The sequence below is a fragment of the Argiope bruennichi genome, chromosome X2, assembly GCF_947563725.1.
Source record: "Argiope bruennichi chromosome X2, qqArgBrue1.1, whole genome shotgun sequence".
Taxonomy (NCBI): Eukaryota; Metazoa; Arthropoda; class Arachnida; order Araneae; family Araneidae; genus Argiope; species Argiope bruennichi.
The window spans coordinates 121,377,190-121,392,555 of NC_079163.1; the positions used below are offsets into that span (position 1 = coordinate 121,377,190).

Here is a 15,366-nt window from a genome sequence, read left to right on the forward strand (position 1 = left end):
TATTCACTGTCAACAAGAAACTTTATATCATTCTTTCTATCATTACTAGTTAAACAAGACAGGTATTTTAAATTTCAAACGATATTTCCAAAATTATTTCTTCTACAGTAGCAACGTACCGGGTACCAGCTAGTCTTCCATAAAAATATCTAGAAAACTTGGATTGTTTATTTAGTTCAAAAGCGCTTATCACTTTTTACTTTAAAATCTAATAAATTTGTATTTGAGAGATCTTATCTGCATTTGAGAAAGATGAACTTTTGTATTTGTATGTCAATAGAGATCAATAATGAAGGGTGTTTGATACGCAAGGTGATCGAGAATTGTCGGACACTTTACAAATTGATTTTTTTTTAAAATCTAGAAATAGTAGCAATAAAATGTAATCATTAACTTGAAGCATAGTTTCAAAAGTTAATAGATTTCAATATAAGATCTCTTGGTGGCTTGTAATACAGCTAAGTGATACTCCCTTTCATTCTATGCTTTTAAAACATTCGAGTAGATATGGAATGAATAAACAACAGTGATTCGCCTCTGAAGTTTTTATACATCAGGACAAGTAGTTTTATGATAAGAATCTGACGTGTGTGAAGAAAAATTTGAGCGGGTGAAATCTAGCGAACTAGAAGGTCACGGAATCGGATCACCTCAACCAGTTCATCTGGTAGGAAATGTTGACCAATGTGCAGGTCCACGTTATCATAACTTTCGATCTTGTGTATAGTGAAAAGTTTCAACATATCTAAATACCACTGTTAATGTTATTCAGAAAGAATTTTCATTTTCAAGTAGCCGAAAAGTAGTAGAGAAGAAAACGTATTGCTTTTAGTATGTGTCAAATTGAAGTATGTGTATGGAGTTGGTTAGCTTAATTAACCACGTTTCTTGCAGTGACGTAGCGACGATGAAATAAGGTTGTGTAGTTGTCCAGTGACACCAAATTTAGGAAACATGGTACTTAGGCACCTTGTGAACAAAACAATAGCTCGTTTAAGGCACTAGAAGTGAAATATGAAAGAGCGTAAAGATAATGTCATGCCCTTTTCCTCCACTTAACCTTATTTTGCTGCTAATTTGTTATTGCTTCAGAACATCAGTGTAAACAGTGATATCGGTATAATGAATATGTTAACTGTATATTAGATTAGAACCCTTAATTTCTGTCAGTTCATAGCCTAAATCCATGTCTGTTGATAATTCATATAATGATTATTCTAAATTTGTAATAGCAAATGTCACAGGATTGGTTCATTAACCGTTTAGTATTAAAGAAGCTGTGGATTTTATGATTTACATTGTTAATTCCTTATAAACCTTAAAGATTCCCTTAATCCTTTAGCTGTTAATAGGACATATATATCACATCTGTAGTTAAAATTCTTAATCATTTGTAATCGAATGAAATGACTTAATAATTTTTGTCGTTTTAAAATTCTGGAATTTGTTTTTTTAATGATTCAGTAACGGAAATGTACATCTTATAAAACTATGATTATCTTATAATGCAGCAACCTGCAAAGGTCTAAATGAAGTTTTAAAACTATTAACTTGAAAGAAACATTATTATTTCTGTGTTTTTTTCTTGGACAGTCTTTGATTTTTAAATGGAAAATTTGATTATTTTTTTTTACTATATTTAAATATATACTATTTACTTGTGTGAACGTATTTTCTTTATATAATTTTTTAAATATATTATGATTTTTTTGGAAACTGGTTTTTGTGCACTTATGGACAGTCATTTACTTATGACATTTTTTTTTCTCTTCTTTCATATTTTAGTTATTCTGGGGAATATTCTGTGATTTTTAGCGATTTTTAATATATTTTCTTTTTTTACTATTTGTTTGGTGTAGCATAGTTAAATTTGATATACCAGGGTGCATAGTGCCATGAAAATGCTTAAAGTTGAAAACCATTGGTAAGCAATTGAAAAGTGCAAAGAAAAGTTCTTATTTTGCTCCCCATATATTGCATAGGACAAATCAAAAGTATGGTCGTAAAAGTTTGTTTATCGGATGTAATAAGAAAGAAAACCAACAAAAGGTAAGAATTGAGAAAGGAATCCAGGAATGCCAACATATATTAACACTTAATATCCCCCCCCACACACACACACAAACACACTCTCTTTCTTTCTTCAACAATATGGAATTATTGTTTATTGAAAAACTGGGAAGGCTATCCGAAAATGCGGACTATGTCACACTTGTTGCGACCCGAAAAACGTTCGAATTTCATTGGAATTCAGAAACGGTGTTTTAATAATATTTGTTTTAGTTATGCGTGATGAATGTATGTTTACCCTTTTTTATGTGATGTTAAAGATAAATATGCAGATTTGTCCGGTAAACGGAAAATAAGAATACAGCAGAATGAATTTGGTGCTCCAAAGAGTTATACGAACATGGGAGGAGCTGCTTTAAAACACTTATAAAGAAGCCTCTTTAATCCATTACACACTCGATCATTGTTCTTGTTAATATGTCGTTTTAAAGCACTCTATTAAAGGAATTGTACTGTATTATATTGAATTGCAATTCATTACTGTGTATAATTCCGTTAGTTTATTAGTTGCGTAAAATTCAGTATGAAGAAATTTTATCTAGAAACCATAGGTTTCCACAGGGTGTGTAGTGTAATGGAAAGTGCTTAATTTTATCGAGAAGTGCGAAAAAAGATTTTTGTTTTATTTTGTTTCCTCACATATTGAATACGATAATTCGAAAGCATATGGTCGTAAAGATCTGTTTACTGGATGTATGAAGAAAGAAAACCAATAAAAAGAGAAGAATTCCGAGAAAGAACCAAGGTGAAATTGATCCAGGGGTTCTAACACACACTGAGGTAACGCTTTTAATGAGTTTTTTCTCGTTCCCTCTTTTTCCAAAAATGTGCATTTTCGTTTATAGGGTTTATACAAAAACCGGTTTTCAAATTCAATATTTCCAAAAAACCGGTTTTAGCCGGTTGTCAAATTTTTGTCAAAAAAATAGAATAGGTAAAAATATTTTATTTAATTTATATAAAATAACAAAAAACAAAATCAATATCAAAGTGAAAACATGAAGAAAAAAAATTAAGGATTACATATACATATTACTTACACAAAATAACGGAAACGCAAAAAAAAAATTTCAAATAATATTCATATTATTTTCACTAATTTTAATTTCTCCTAAGAGAATAGGATTAAGAAAAAAACATAAAATATTCACTGAACGGTAGCTAAGTCTTTTTCTTATTTTGGACATAATATTGCCTGCAATTGAAAATGATCGTTCACTAGCTATTGAGCTTGGTTTTATAGTTTTCAGGGCATCAAATAACAAATCTAAGTTTTTTGTTCTTTTGTTCGTTGCCGCAAATAATGAAAATTCAGCTTTCAGTGTCTTTAGATTTATAAGTTTTTCTTCAGAGTCTTCAAGAAACTTAAGAATTGATTTTTATATGGCTTCTTTTAAAAAAACATTACTCTGATATAGTATCTTCGGTTTGCTCTTCATCAGAATCGGTTTCCAGGTAACTTAATTTCGGTTTTTGAAGCTAAAGAAAGTACACTAGATTTCTTCGCTGAACTAGAAATGTTTTGTGGATTTTGAAAATACAGCAAAAGAGTTGGTAAATTCTACTTGTCTTCTTTCTTGAATTCGTTCTTCTAAAGCATATAATAATTTCAAACTTATTCACTTGTTAAAAAATTCGCATCTCATCATCCTAAGCCTTCAGCAGCTAGATGAATCTGTCTCAGCCGATAAAATTCAGTTTTTTAAAAATTATTATTTTATTTTATTTTATTCTTTTATTGAAGACGAGGAATATTCAGGCTTTCTGGAAAACCGGTTTTCGAATTTGACAAATTTACTTTTAAAAACCGGGTTTGAAAACCGACAAACCCTAATCGTTTATTGAAATATTGGCATACAGTTATCCGGAAGTTGCAGCATGAAATACGTACTGTGCCATACTTGTTGGATTCGAAAAACGTCCGAACTTTAATTTTTAGTGTTTTATTTCTTGAAGAATTTCTTTTATGCTTAGTAAGTATATGTTTAACCATTTATGTGTTAAAGAAGAATATGTAGATTGGTCCAATCTACGGAAAATAAGAATACACAGCAGAATGAATTTGGTCCACCAAAGAGATATATCGAATATGAAGAAAAGCTGCTCTAAAAGCAATTAGTGCTCTTTATAGCACCTTACACATTCGATCATCATTCTCATTAATAAGTCGTTTGGAGCAATCCTTTGAATGATCTACTAAAGGGATTTTACTGTACTACAGTGCATCTCAAAAGTTTATGGATAAGCGTTTCTTTCAAATAACAGTTCAAAAAAATGAAGCAGTAATCACGGGGGGGGGGGGAAAGTTTAGCATATGGTATCATAACGTAAGTTTATTACAACAAAAAAAAATATAACTTTTACAAAATTTGTACAAATAAATAAATTTAAATAAAAATAAGTTGTCCTAAAAATATGTGGACTTTTCGAATATTTTGTATTTGAATTCATATTTTGGATCCATTGCTTTGAATTATCTTGAAAATCCTATCAGACATGCTTTGAACTAGAATTTGGTCAGAATGCAGTTGTAAAGAACCGTCTCTGCTCTACTTGTTGCTTTAATTTCAGAATAGTCGAAAACTGATGCCCATGGGCATACACATCTTGTGCTAGTGTTCCCCAAAAGTTTTTCATGGGATTCAGGTCCGACGGCCGGCCAGTCTATAACAATCACTTGATTCTGCTTAAACCAATCTGTTGTTGAGTGGGAGGTGTGAATCGACGCATTCTCCTGTTGGAATTTCCTGTTTTCCTCTTCTAAAAAGTTTCCAATTGGAAGTACATTGCTTTTGGGGATATTTTGATAAACTTCAGAGCACTGCTGACCATTGATTAAATCAATAACTGTTGTTCCATTGAAACAGAATGCCCCCATACCATGAGAGAACTCCCTCCTTGTTGTCGACTAAAGAATTCGCTACGTTCTGGTCCTAGATTATGCCAATAGTATGCCCAGTATGCACGATGTAAACACAATTTTTTTCGTCCCTGAAAAAAATATTCATTCATCCGTTCAGTGCATGTATTTTTTAGCCCAAAGAAAGCTTGCCTTTCTGGTACAATTTCAGCATAGGTGTTCGAAGCATTTTACGATATTTATGAAATTTTCTTACCTGTATGCGACGGTGAATATTAGTTCTTGAAATTGGAAGCACTAAAGTCCTCGTAATTTCACGAGTAAACTTTTCCTTTGAAAGTGCCCGCAAAATCTTTTTGTCGTGCCGCTGAGATGTTTTTCTTGTTCGACCTGAACGCGCTTCTTTTGGAATCACGTTGTTACCTTACGATAAAATTTCATATAGTCACGTAGGTACTTGAGTGTGGAACTCAGTGACACACACAAGAAGTAGAGCTAAACCAATTGATTAACTGAACTCTGTGACTGACAAATCTTCTGCTTTTATACTAGCAGGGAAAGTTCCAGAATACTTTTCTGGAGACAGTAAGAAAAGTCCAGAACACTTGTCTGGTAAATTAAAGAAATGTCCAGAATCTTCTGGAACATGAAATAAAGAGAAACATAGAATCAATTAAATAATTATTTACACAAACTGTGAATCGCGGGTTCGAACTCACAATCCCTTGATTGTGAGATCAGTTCTATGACCATTCGGCCATGAAGAGTCGACTGATTCTTTTCAATGCGGCAATATCTTCTACGCTTCATTTGGTTAGCAATATCGGAAACTTTAACATTTTGAGCTTTCTATTTAGCTATATCAGCAGCAGCGATTTGAATGCTGCGATGAATTTTTCAGCTATTCGAGAATTGAAGAAAGAACAGTGATTTTATATTTCGAAGTTGTTGCGTCACCTGTACAGAACACAGAATATGCAAATTGTTTGATACAGTAGAAATAAAAGCGATCCTTTTCAGTGTATATATATTTTAGCGACAGCTTATTTTGAATTTTATTTTTTATAAACAATCTATTATAAAAGAATTATATTTCTGTAATGTAATGAACTTATGTTAATATTCCATATACTAATTATTTTTTTTTCGTGATTACTGCTTCATTTTTTATTTCAGGGTTCGTAGCATCATAAAAAGGGCTTAAATTTGAAAACCGTTTTTAAGCATCTTAAAAGTGCTTAATTTTGAAATAAGGTCCTTAAAAAGTGTTTAATTTTCTCAAGAAGTTCAAAGACAACATTTTGTTTCCCTATACATGAAATACGATAGTTCGAAAGCATAGTCATAAAGGCTTGTTTATCAAAAGTTTCAAGAAAGAAAACCAAGAAATTGGAAAAATTCGGATAAGGGATCGAGAGTGGAATAGATCCAGGGGTTCCAACACATATTAAGAAAACGTGTAATAAGTGTTTCTCTTTTTTCGGCCTGCCTTTTTCTTCAACAATGTTCATTGCCATTTATTAAAATACTGAGGTAATTATCCGGAAGGGGCAGTACGCAAAACGTACTGTGTAGGGATTGCAATACCGGACCAAAATTTCAATACCGGTATTCGGTATTTGTTAGATCTTAATACCGGTATTAGAAATTTTGGAAAAAGAAAGCAAACACAGGTGTTTCTTTTTTTTATTTACCAGTTTTGTTAGAGAGTGTAAATATCACAAAAAATAATGCATAACTTATAAATTATAACAATATATAATCACATAAAAGTAAAGAAGTATCTTATTTATTTAAATCACAAAAAAAGTGTAAATATTCAGTCTGTGGTACTATTACAAATTTTTGAAATTTGATAAAACAAAACATAATACATCAATTGTACTGTCATTAAGCCTGAAAAGTAATTTTGTGTAAAAATTACCAGCTGTCGAAAACGCTCTTTCGGCATCTACGCTAGCTGGTGGTACTGTTAGCAATGCGCGATATACTTTTTCCAAATATTTACCTCTAAATCCCTCATCTTCAAATAAATCGATTTCTCGTCGGATGGTTTTGGATATAGATGATTTCTGTATTGTATTTTGGTTCGTTGATTTTTTTTTATTTATCACTAATTCTAATTTTTGTTCAAGAGACCCTTCCTTTTCACTATCGACAGTAGTGACATCATAATCTTCGATAATTGAACCGAATTCTGAATGTGGATAGGTTTGTGGGAAAAAAATTTTAAAGAAACTTTACTCTAACTTAATAAGATTTGAATTGGTTAGTCTCTTTTCTTCTTTTTCATTTTCATTTTTAAAATCATTAGAATTATGTAAATACCATAAGACATTTTCTATTTCGGTATGCCTTTCTTCTATGCGATTTTTTTATGTAATATAGAATTCTTCAGATAGTGATGTGTGCTCTCTAAATTTTAGTTTTTACTAAGAAAAACAAACAAGAAAAATGCCTGTTCTGAATTTAAAATTTTTAAGGAAATAAAAGAATTCTCAGAAATTCTATTCTTCAGGGTTTGGATTCTATCATTTTATGACGATTTTTCCGGTGTTTTTTCCCCCTTTTCTTTCTATAACACTTAGAGAATTTTTTTCCCCAATGAAATCTCTCTTTACATATAAAAGTTTGTCCTGATTGACAGAGCAATGCGCAACATAAATCACTTATATTAGAAGTGTGAAATTTAGAAAGTTAATTTTTGGGTGTTAGACGTCCACTAAAAACGGATATTTGAAAATTTTAATCAGAAGTTTAATTTAAAAATAAAAACAATTTTAATTTGCTGTCACTGCAACATCAAAGCATAACTGCTAAAAAAAAATTTTTTTTTACAACATTTGAAAGATTTAAAAAATAGCTTTTAAATTATACAAATTTTCTTAGAATGAATGCATCCCCTCCTTGTAGTTCTAGTAATTTTTGAAAAATTAGGTTTGGACATAATATCTAACAATCATTTTTATTACAATGAAATTAAAAACAATATTATTGCTTCTTCGAATCGTTGAGTCACATTATTTTGTATTTCTTAACATCGTGATGGGGGGGGGGGGAGGCTTTCTTTGCTTCAATTTAAACTTAAAAGTTTTTAAAGCGGTTCATTGAATTCGACTCTTCATTTGATGAGTTGTGTTAAGTTTTGGTGCAAAGCGATATGCGATTGTTTTGTGCTAGCCTCAAAAAAAAAAAAAAAAAGCTTTAACTACCAGTTTTTATTTTCATTTTGCTTCTAACTACATTTTTTTTTTTTTTTAACTTCTCAAATTTTTCCCGTCATTTATAGAAACTAGAAGTTGTTAAAACATTTTCATTTCTTCGCAAAATGTATCATGTAATTTTTCTACAATAATTTTAAAGCTAAAGTAAGATTTTTTTTTTTTTTTTTTTTACATAAATTAAAAAGCAAGTTTTTGTTAAATTTTTTGGAATACTAAATGTTTAAAAAAAAAAAGCCTTCACTAAACTTCAAAAATAAGAAGCGATAAGACATTTTTTTTTTTATAATCTGGCCATTAATGAATACTGCTATTCTTTTCTATTAAAAAAAACGATTTAGAATATGACTTTGTTCTATCGTCAATTTTATAGCAGTTTTGCCAGTCTTATGATGGTAGCCCTTCCGGAATGCTTAATTCTTAGCTTTATAAAACTGCAACCAGAATTTCTAAATATATCGACTTAATGCTGGAGGAAATCTGCACTTTCTTTCCCATCTATATCAAAATCTTTTTCTTTATTGCATGTATAAAAATCAAATATAAGTTGTTGGTCATGCTATGCTTCTACATCAATGGTATTTTCAGAACTGAGGTATCCATGTAAATAAACTGGTAATTTGTTATATTAAGAAACAATGAAAAAATCACATATCCTTATTGTTAATTTTGCAAAAATTGTCTTAATTTTTTGATATTGATAGTTTTTTCATTTTTGTGATCATTTTTTATTTTTATCAAAATCAAAAAGACATTTGTTTGGCAACAGGAGGCAATATGCAAATATAGAAATAAATATTAAAATTTAAAGAATGCACATTTAAAATTATTAAAAAAAATTTTAATAAAAATTATGCATTATTATAAAACCGAAAATATTTTATGCTTAGAAAATACTCAAGTTTATATATGCCTACATGTCCAAAGGTACTTAAAAATTCTTAAAAGTACTTACTTTTTGCAGCAATTTCTTATTACGCACCCTGTATTTATTTTTTTTTAAAAAATCGAATGTTATATATTTTTGAGGTGCACTGTATATTGAATTGTAATTAATTGTAGTATGTAATTACGTTTGCCTATCGCGTAAAATCTAGTATAATGAGATTTTAATTTGAATCCATATATTTCGATGATCGTGATAGTTTTTTTTAATGTCTTCATCCTTTAGAAAAATTATTTGTTGGACCAATCTCCCGAAATTTCAGTTTTTACAAAGGGGAAAAAAATAAAAATAAAATAAACCTACTAGATCTGATACTTAAAATTTTTTAAGAAATAAAAAAAAAGTTTTTTCCAAAATTTATTTTTTAAGGTTCAAAATTCTTTAATTTTATAACGGTTTTCTTCCCCCCCCCCCCCTTTTATATATCTTATAGAATGTTTTGGCCTAAAGAAATCTTCTGTAATTGATAAAGATTTGTCCTGATTGACAGAGGGACACGCAGCATAAACCATTGAAGTTAGGAGTATGAAATTTGGGAAGTTACTTCTAGAATATTAGACGCAGCGAAAAATGGAGTTTTCAAGATTTAATTAGAAAGTTAATTAAAAAATAAAAAGAGAATTCGAACATGTTTTCTTCGTAACATCAAAGCATATTATCGCTCAAAAATTATTTTTACACTTTTTTAAAGATTTTAAAAGTAGCTTTTTAACTATACCAACTTTGTTTTATATAAAAGAATGAATGCATTTTCTTTAGTTTTAGTAATTTCTGAAAATTAGTTTTGGACACAGCTTGTATGTAATATTTATTATAATGAAATTCAAAATAACATCGCATCTTCGAATCATTGACTCATCTTATTTTACCGCTGTTAATGTCGTGATGAAAGAAGAAAAATGCTTTCTTGGTTTGATTTGAACATTTTAAGTCAGTTTAATCAAATGAAGATTTTTCATTTGATGAGTTTTGTTAAATTTTGCAGCAGTGCATTATATTGTCTCGCGCTGGTTTCAAAAAATACTTTAAAAAATGCTTCAATTAGCATTTTTTATTTTCGTTTTGGTTCTAAGTACAAAGCTGGCATTTTTTTTTATATATAGCTTCATGTATCTTTTTTTATTATTTATGAAAACTAGAACTTATTAAAACATTTTTATTTCTGTGTAAAATATATGATCATGTTTTTCTGTAATTCTTTAAAAGTTAAAGTAAGATTATTTTTTTTTGCATATATTTTAAAAAGCAGTTTTTTAATTTAATTTTTGGAAAGTTATAGGTTAAAAAAAGTTTATTAAACATCAGAAGTTAGAAGTATTAATTTTTTTATAGTCTGGCTATTTCTGAACGCTGCTATTCTTTTTTATTAAAAAATTAAGTAAAAGAGATTTAGAGCAGCGCATTATTCTATTATCAATTTCGTAGCAGTTTTGCCAGTCTTGTGATGGTAATCATTCCCGGAGGCTTTAGTTCTCAGTTTTATGAGGCTATAAATAAAATTAAGTATTGTGATCAAATACAAAATGTTTGGTCATGTTATGTTTCTACATCAAAATTGGCATTTTCAGAAAAGATATATCCATCTAAATAAACTGGTAATTTGTTAATTTTAAAAATAGTTGAAAAAGGTATCAGATCTTTGTTGTTAAAAAATATTGTCTTATAATAGTTGACTTTGTTTTTGTCAAAAAAAAAAAAGAAAAAAAAAAGACATTTGCTGACTTGGGCTGAACAATGAAAATATTTCAATATTGTCATATAGCATATGATTTACATATGTAGCGATACATTTTTATTTTTTATTTATTAACAAAATTTATGTATAAAATTATTTATCAAAGTTGAAGGATAAATTTAATGAATAATAGTAATAAGTAATACATTATTAATAAACAAGCAATAAATAGTTTTAATAAATTAGTAAACACTTTTATTAAATAGTAGCAACTCTTTAAATATGGCAATTGCATAGTAAAACTTTAAAAATAAATGAAATTTCCTTGTTTAAATGATCGTATTTAAAACTGATGCGACTTTCTTAGGTATATTTTCTTACGGAACTCAAAACAAAAAATTATTGTTTCATTACTACTTTTTTCACATATTGTTTCTTTAGAGATCAATCTTTTTAGAATCTTTCTTTACCATATTTATATTACAAAATTTATATTTACATTTTTCTAAAATTTGATTTAAAATGTTAAGGAATAATCTTATTATTCTTACAGAAAAATATAAGAAATATCAATGGTACTACGAAGATAAGCAGTGGAAAATGAAGGATTTGAACGAAGAGGTAGTAATTTTATTTATATTGTTTTTATGTGCAGTGTCGATTCCTAAAATGCAAACAGTGAAATTTCCATTTGTATTTTTGAGTGTTTTTCGATACAAAATAGCTGATAATTACTGGACACATTGCAAAATTATGTGAAACAAAAACTAGAAGATATATCAATAATATAATTTTTTGTAATTGAAATACAAAAGCTGTTTGTGTGCAGTAGATATAATAAATATACTAGATTTCTCATGCATTTACAAACGTTCAAAGAGTTCTGGTTTGAATAGCAGCTGTGATATGATGTTTCAGTTCATGTAAATTAACTCAACTATGGGAATAACACTTCCATGAAACTGAAGTTTATGGGTCATGTTAATAATAGGTGGCAGTATGAAAATTCCATTGTTAGTAATTATTTTTTGTTATATATGTAATAATTCCAGACACTTTTTATAGCTGAGCAATAATTATAAGATTAAGATATGCTTTAGTAAATTTCACCATCAAATTTAAATTGCACCATCAAATTCAAATAAAGATATCAATTATCTTTATTTGAATTCGATGAGGTGCTGATTCTTTGCTGAGAAGGGTGATGAAATGAAATTTGGCCTCTAAAAGCTCAAAACTGTAACACTTTAAAAAATGCAAACTTATTTTGAATTGTGTTTTAGAGCTTTGAATTTTTCTGTGTACATTTGATGTACACTGTGTAGCATTGAATTAATAATTATATTTAAAATAGTAATTATAACATGTTAAATCGCAAAAATGTAATGGTTTAGATATTTTTATATGGGACCCTTTTCACTTCATATATGATGGCTACTATTCAAAGGCTGCTTTTGTCTATAAGAATCCAGTGGTGTGCAGTTTGTGTTGGAATTTGGCGAACATCTGAAGGAAGAGCATATAACAGTTTAAGTGGCATTGCCACTGCAAATACTCTGGTGTAAGGTCGTTTCCTTTCTCTAATCGACAATTTAATTGCTTTGCTTATTTTTTTAAATGCCCCATCTTCCTACAACAAGGAAATGAATAAAATGTGCTTGACATATACTGCCCATCTTTTGCATTAAAATGTGGCATGTCATTTTTTCTAAGTTTTATCAAATGGTCCACAATAGTATTTGCAACAAATGTTTAAATTCAGAATATTTTACATTTTAATTATATCCCATAAAAACATAGGAGTATTTTAATTTATGTTCATATAGTGGAACATTTTTCTGCAAATGCCTGAATGTTTTTTTAAAAATTTATACTTTATATTTATTTAGTACCTATATAAAAAAAAAATAAACATTTTTAGTAATGTATAGCATGTATAATGATTTATCAAGCTAAAAATTTTTGACATGTGTTCTGTTTGATTAAACTTGTTACTTAATATTAACATTAGTTAAGTTATATGAAAATTATATTGAGTAATTGCTTTTTGTGTTTGATTTTGTATATGTTTAATAATGGTTCATACAGATAAAATGGATATCTAGCGATAAAAAACCTGAAACTCCGAAGAAGTTATTACTGTATTGTAAAACAAAATCATTTTGCGTGGAATTGGAACCTGGTCAATGTTTGTTTATACCAGCTCTGTGGTATCATGAAGTTCGTCAATCAGAATTTTGCATTGCAGGTAAATTTTACTTTATTTTTTTCTGAATTATCATTGCTAGTTTTAAAATTTAGAAATCAGAATTATGGGAAATAACAAAATTTTGCATATTCACTTTAATGAATTTATTTTATACGATTAAAAAATGTGTGGGTCATGTACATTTGTATTTCAGTTTGTGATTTGTGTAAAAGACATCTATCTGATAACCAATCATCCTTTTGAAAAGTTAAACAATGAAATTATCACAAATAGAATGTTTAATATTGGTTAATCATGTAAAATATTTGGATCCTAATTTATTGCTAAGCATTTTCTTATTTTATTTTTTATTTAGTTTATTTAGTTATTTTTATTTTTCTTATTAGTTATTTTTAATAGGAAAATACCATACAACTTATTTAATATTTATAAGTTAATAAGTTAATGCAGATTGATTTTTGTTAAGACAGCCATTTAGAATCAAACTAAATTTTAACAATCATGTTAATCCTTCTGCCATAGCAGTAGAAATAAAACACCAAAGCTAGTATACTTTCATATCAACTGACTTGGACTTGGACGATGGAAGGGCAGAAAATTTCCCCACTTCCCTCTCAACCGTTCCTAAGACCATGAGATAATTATTTTTATCTTTCTCTTTGACTTTGAAAAATTTCCGAATATTTATAAGGACTAAGATTTATTTTGACTATATGACTAAATTCCTCGAAGTGACATTGTTTATTCAGTCTCATTTTCTTTCACCAGTAAATTTTATTCGTTCTTTCTCTGTCTACTAGGATATATAAAGTTTAGAGGTTTTATTAATATTGATTCTCATAAAAGTTGTATTTAAAAATTGCATTACTCTTACAAGGATCTGATTTTCTTCTAATTTGCTAGCTTTGACTGATTTTTTTTGTACGATTTAAATTTGATTATTTTTTATTCCATTATGAACATAAATTTTCCAATGACAGACACGATTACAGCATATTTTGTCTTTAAAATGGAAGATAAGACATTAAAAACATCTTGAGTATGAGTGAGTTTTTCTTGCTCTATGAAATTTGTTAAAATTAGGCTTAGAATTTCTATTTTCTATCAATTTCAGGAATAAAACTATTTTAAACGTTAAATTTGTTTTCTGTCAGTTTCAAGAATAGCATGGCATAGAACTATTTTGAATTTGGTTGTTTTAAGAGAAAAATTCTTTCAGATTACAGAAATGGGTTTCATTTTAACACTTCAAGATTGAATTATTTTCTGAAGTGTAAAAAGATCGACATTATTTAAATAAACAAATGCTAAAGCTGAATTATATTCCATCTCGTATTCCCTTCAACAGCAACGGAATTTCTGTAGTTGCTATGGAAATTAGGTATTAGGTAGAAAGTATACGGAGTTAGATATATAGTAAAAAAACTAAGGAAAGCTTCAAAAAATGGATATATACTTAAAATTAAGAAAGCATCGAAAATATCCTCTTCCCGAATTATTGTTTACAGCATTGTTGATAGTGAAAGAATTTTCAGTATAGTTAGAAAAATGAAATGGAATCTTGCTTCAGCATGAATACAAAAACTCTGGAGCCACTGCTGATAGTAAAAATGTATATATGAATTTTTTTTTATGATGTTAAACTCAGCAACGATGATTTAACTATTTAATGAAAATTTTACTATGACTATTTAATGAAAAAGAATTGTAAATGTCTGTCAAGTAATTTGACCAATAAAATCGTGTTATGTGATTTATATTTCATTTGTATAATTTAGGTAATAATAAATACCTGTTTAATAATTATGAATAATGTTTGAAAATATTTATTTTAATTAATTCTTTAGAAATGCCTATTCTTCAATAATTTGTTGATACTACATTAAATATTATACATCTGCAAGAAATGCTATTAATGACTTCGTAAGTAATGTTGAAAGGTATGATCTTGTATTTTAATTCCTTAACCCTTATGTTCATTTTGTATAGTATACCATACATACAACTTTATAAAAATATACTACCACTATAAAATAATTTTTAACTTAGTTTTATTAAACACATGACATTTCTAGACGTTTATTTATGCTTCAAAAATAAAAATAGTAGTTTATCTGTCATAATTTTAAATCAGTTGTGAAAAATAACTGTCAAGATGTGCCACTCAGGTTTATCTAAGGTAAGTTTTGTTTTGTTTTTATGTTTGTACCCCTAAATATGTATGTTGATTATAAAATACACATGCCTAAATGTTTGTTCTTACGCATTTTTATATATACATACCTATATACATTTTTTTTTTTTTTTTTTTTTTTTTTTTTTGCTTTTCTTCAAAAGAGCAATTTTGCCACGATAAGGGTTAAGTATAGATGAATCTTCTATAAA

General features: G+C 28.4%; 1 protein-coding gene across 1 annotated transcript in view; it reads left to right on the forward strand.

The window, feature by feature from the left end:
- LOC129961088 (bifunctional peptidase and (3S)-lysyl hydroxylase Jmjd7-like) overlaps window positions 1-15,366 on the forward strand; it is a 76,266-nt gene that overhangs the window by 41,631 nt on the left and 19,269 nt on the right. The window contains exons 6-7 of the mRNA XM_056074910.1: window positions 11,326-11,393; window positions 12,861-13,020. Coding sequence (XP_055930885.1) covers window positions 11,326-11,393; window positions 12,861-13,020 — 228 coding nt within the window. The remainder of the gene's footprint in view (window positions 1-11,325; window positions 11,394-12,860; window positions 13,021-15,366) is intronic.